The 2206-nt window shown below is 37.2% G+C and overlaps 1 protein-coding gene across 1 annotated transcript; it reads left to right on the top strand.

Moving 5' to 3' along the window:
* The first annotated feature begins 1282 nt into the window (after positions 1–1282).
* On the top strand, positions 1283–1621 carry LOC111398063. Its single transcript, XM_023025017.1, has one exon. The coding sequence runs from the start codon at positions 1283–1285 to the stop codon at positions 1619–1621; it is 339 nt and encodes a 112-aa protein (XP_022880785.1).
* Positions 1622–2206: the final 585 nt, after the last annotated feature.

The raw sequence follows: 2206 nt of genomic DNA, 5'->3' as shown, positions 1-2206 counted from the left end.
ACTGTTGTTAATTTCTGCATTAATTTCAGCTTTAGTGAACTGCCGTTGTTAATCTAAAACACAGACATATGCACCAGAAACTTGGGAATTTCTATCGCAAACACGCACCCAGGCATGCAAACATGTAGTCCATTTAACTCCGTTTGCGGGATAATGTCAAGTTGGCCAAAGGAAAACCTGACCATTTTTTGGAATCAACATTCTCAATCTGACTTTGATCACATGTATTCCAGCACAAAGACATAAAATTCCCATTCTTTACACAACAATCGATCATCAAATTCCAAGAAATCAAGTCCCGTCCCCCCCTCCCAACCCAGCGGCATTTTCTTAAAAAATCAGAAGCAACATCAAACCCATTCTCCAATTTCAAATAGCCACTGATCAGAGTACTCCAAGTGATTAAAATTTTCATCGCTAAGGGCATCAAGTCAAACAATTCACGAGCTACATTTTACAAAACCATCAATCATCAAGTTATACGTAAAACAATCCTTTTGGTGTAACCTATCAACCACCCGCTGATAAATTTCATAATACACTGCTGCTTCGATTTGGGTTTGGGGATTTGGGGATGGAGCTTCAATTTGAGAGTTCTGGTTTTCATGTCTGGGTTTTGGGTTTTAATTGGTGAAGTCACATTTCATTGAATTAGAGGGGATAAGTTGTGTTTGGTGATGACATGGAGCTGGCACTCCACTTACAACTTGGGCGGAGTTAACTAGCCAGCTCATTTTTCCGTTTGTCACGTCAGCATCTTTTGAAACACCATCCATCCGGTGAGTAATGGAGACTAACGGATTAAAGTTCAATGGCTAATGGGATAACTTTAAAAGTTCGGTGAGTAAGTCGTGACGTGATGCAAAGTTCGGTGGTCATTGAAACATTTAACTCAGGGAATTTTTCATTTTTCAAATTCAAAAATGTGAAAGTTGCTATCGGTCGACCTTTTCTGCTCGTTGGCCTAATTGTATTCTACCACTTAGGACCTCAAACCATTGTTTTTTATTTAGTTTTTATCACTTTTTGTGATTTACTTTTATAAATTAACATAAGTTCGGTGACATAAAAGGTACAATTTACTGTCGTCCTCTTCACTCAACCGACATCAAGAATGCTGTGGTTTGGTCTTGTGGAATGATCAAATTTAACTAAAGTATTCCAAAAATTCAAACCAGTCATATTTTCCAGGGCAACAGAGTAAAACAACCCTAAAACTCCCTCCACATTCCTCCTTGAACCCTTTCCACTCTCAAAATCCTTTTACCATTACACATTATTCATGGCTTCAATTCAAAATTTCTTCCTCACTCTTTTACTTTCAGTCTTTCTCTCTCTTCCTCTTTCTCACTCCTCCATCCATGACCTCCTCATATACAGAGGGTTACCAGCAGGCCTCTACCCGAAGGACATAAAGTCCTACACCGTTTCAGAATCTGGATTTCTTGAAGTGTTTCTTGAATGGCCATGCTTGACCAAATTCGATACCATGGCTTTGTATGATAGGGTTGTGAGGGCAAATCTTACATATGGCAATCTTACTGGAGTTGAAGGGCTTTCACAAGAAGAGTTTTTTCTATGGCTTCCGGTCAAAGAAATCATTGTAAATGATCCCACTTGAGGTCTCATACTTTTTGACATTGGTGTTGCTCACAGGCAACTTTCACTCTCTCTCTTTGAAGATCCCCGGGATTGTAATTCAAAAAGTAAGTCACTTTTTTATTTTCTTCATGGTATTTAGATCTTTAGTTATATGCCAAAAAATATATATATATTTACCAGACCATTGTCTGCTTATAGCATTTGCTAGAACAATGACCATTGAATTAGGTTACTGGTACTACTGATTCTAATTGGATTCTTTTTTCCTTTTTTCTTTTTTTGTGCTTTCGATTGATTTTATGTTTCATGAAAAATGTCATTTTTTCACTCACATTCCTATTTTTGGGTGTTTGATTGACTTTTTTTCTTAAAAATATTTTCCAAAAGTTGATCATGTGATTATGTTTTTTTTAAAGAGAGGAGTACGTTTTTATTTTCGATGCAATTCTCTTTCTCTCTCTCACGTCTACCTTCTCTTTTTTAAGAACTGCACTACACGTACAGGTGGACTCTTTTTGGTAGCTATCAATCACTGGGGAACAAGTGTCCCTTGTTTTTAATCTGTTAGTACTTGTAGCTTTGTACCTTTTTCAATTGCATAGAA

The sequence above is a fragment of the Olea europaea genome, chromosome 7, assembly GCF_002742605.1.
Source record: "Olea europaea var. sylvestris chromosome 7, O_europaea_v1, whole genome shotgun sequence".
Classification (NCBI taxonomy): domain Eukaryota; kingdom Viridiplantae; phylum Streptophyta; class Magnoliopsida; order Lamiales; family Oleaceae; genus Olea; species Olea europaea.
This window is presented reverse-complemented; position numbering and strand designations above follow the sequence as displayed.

Excerpts from the sequence above, each read along its gene's own strand:
- LOC111398063 (XM_023025017.1), top strand. The coding sequence starts at position 1,283 with ATGGCTTCAATTCAAAATTTCTTCCTCACTCTTTTACTTTCAGTCTTT.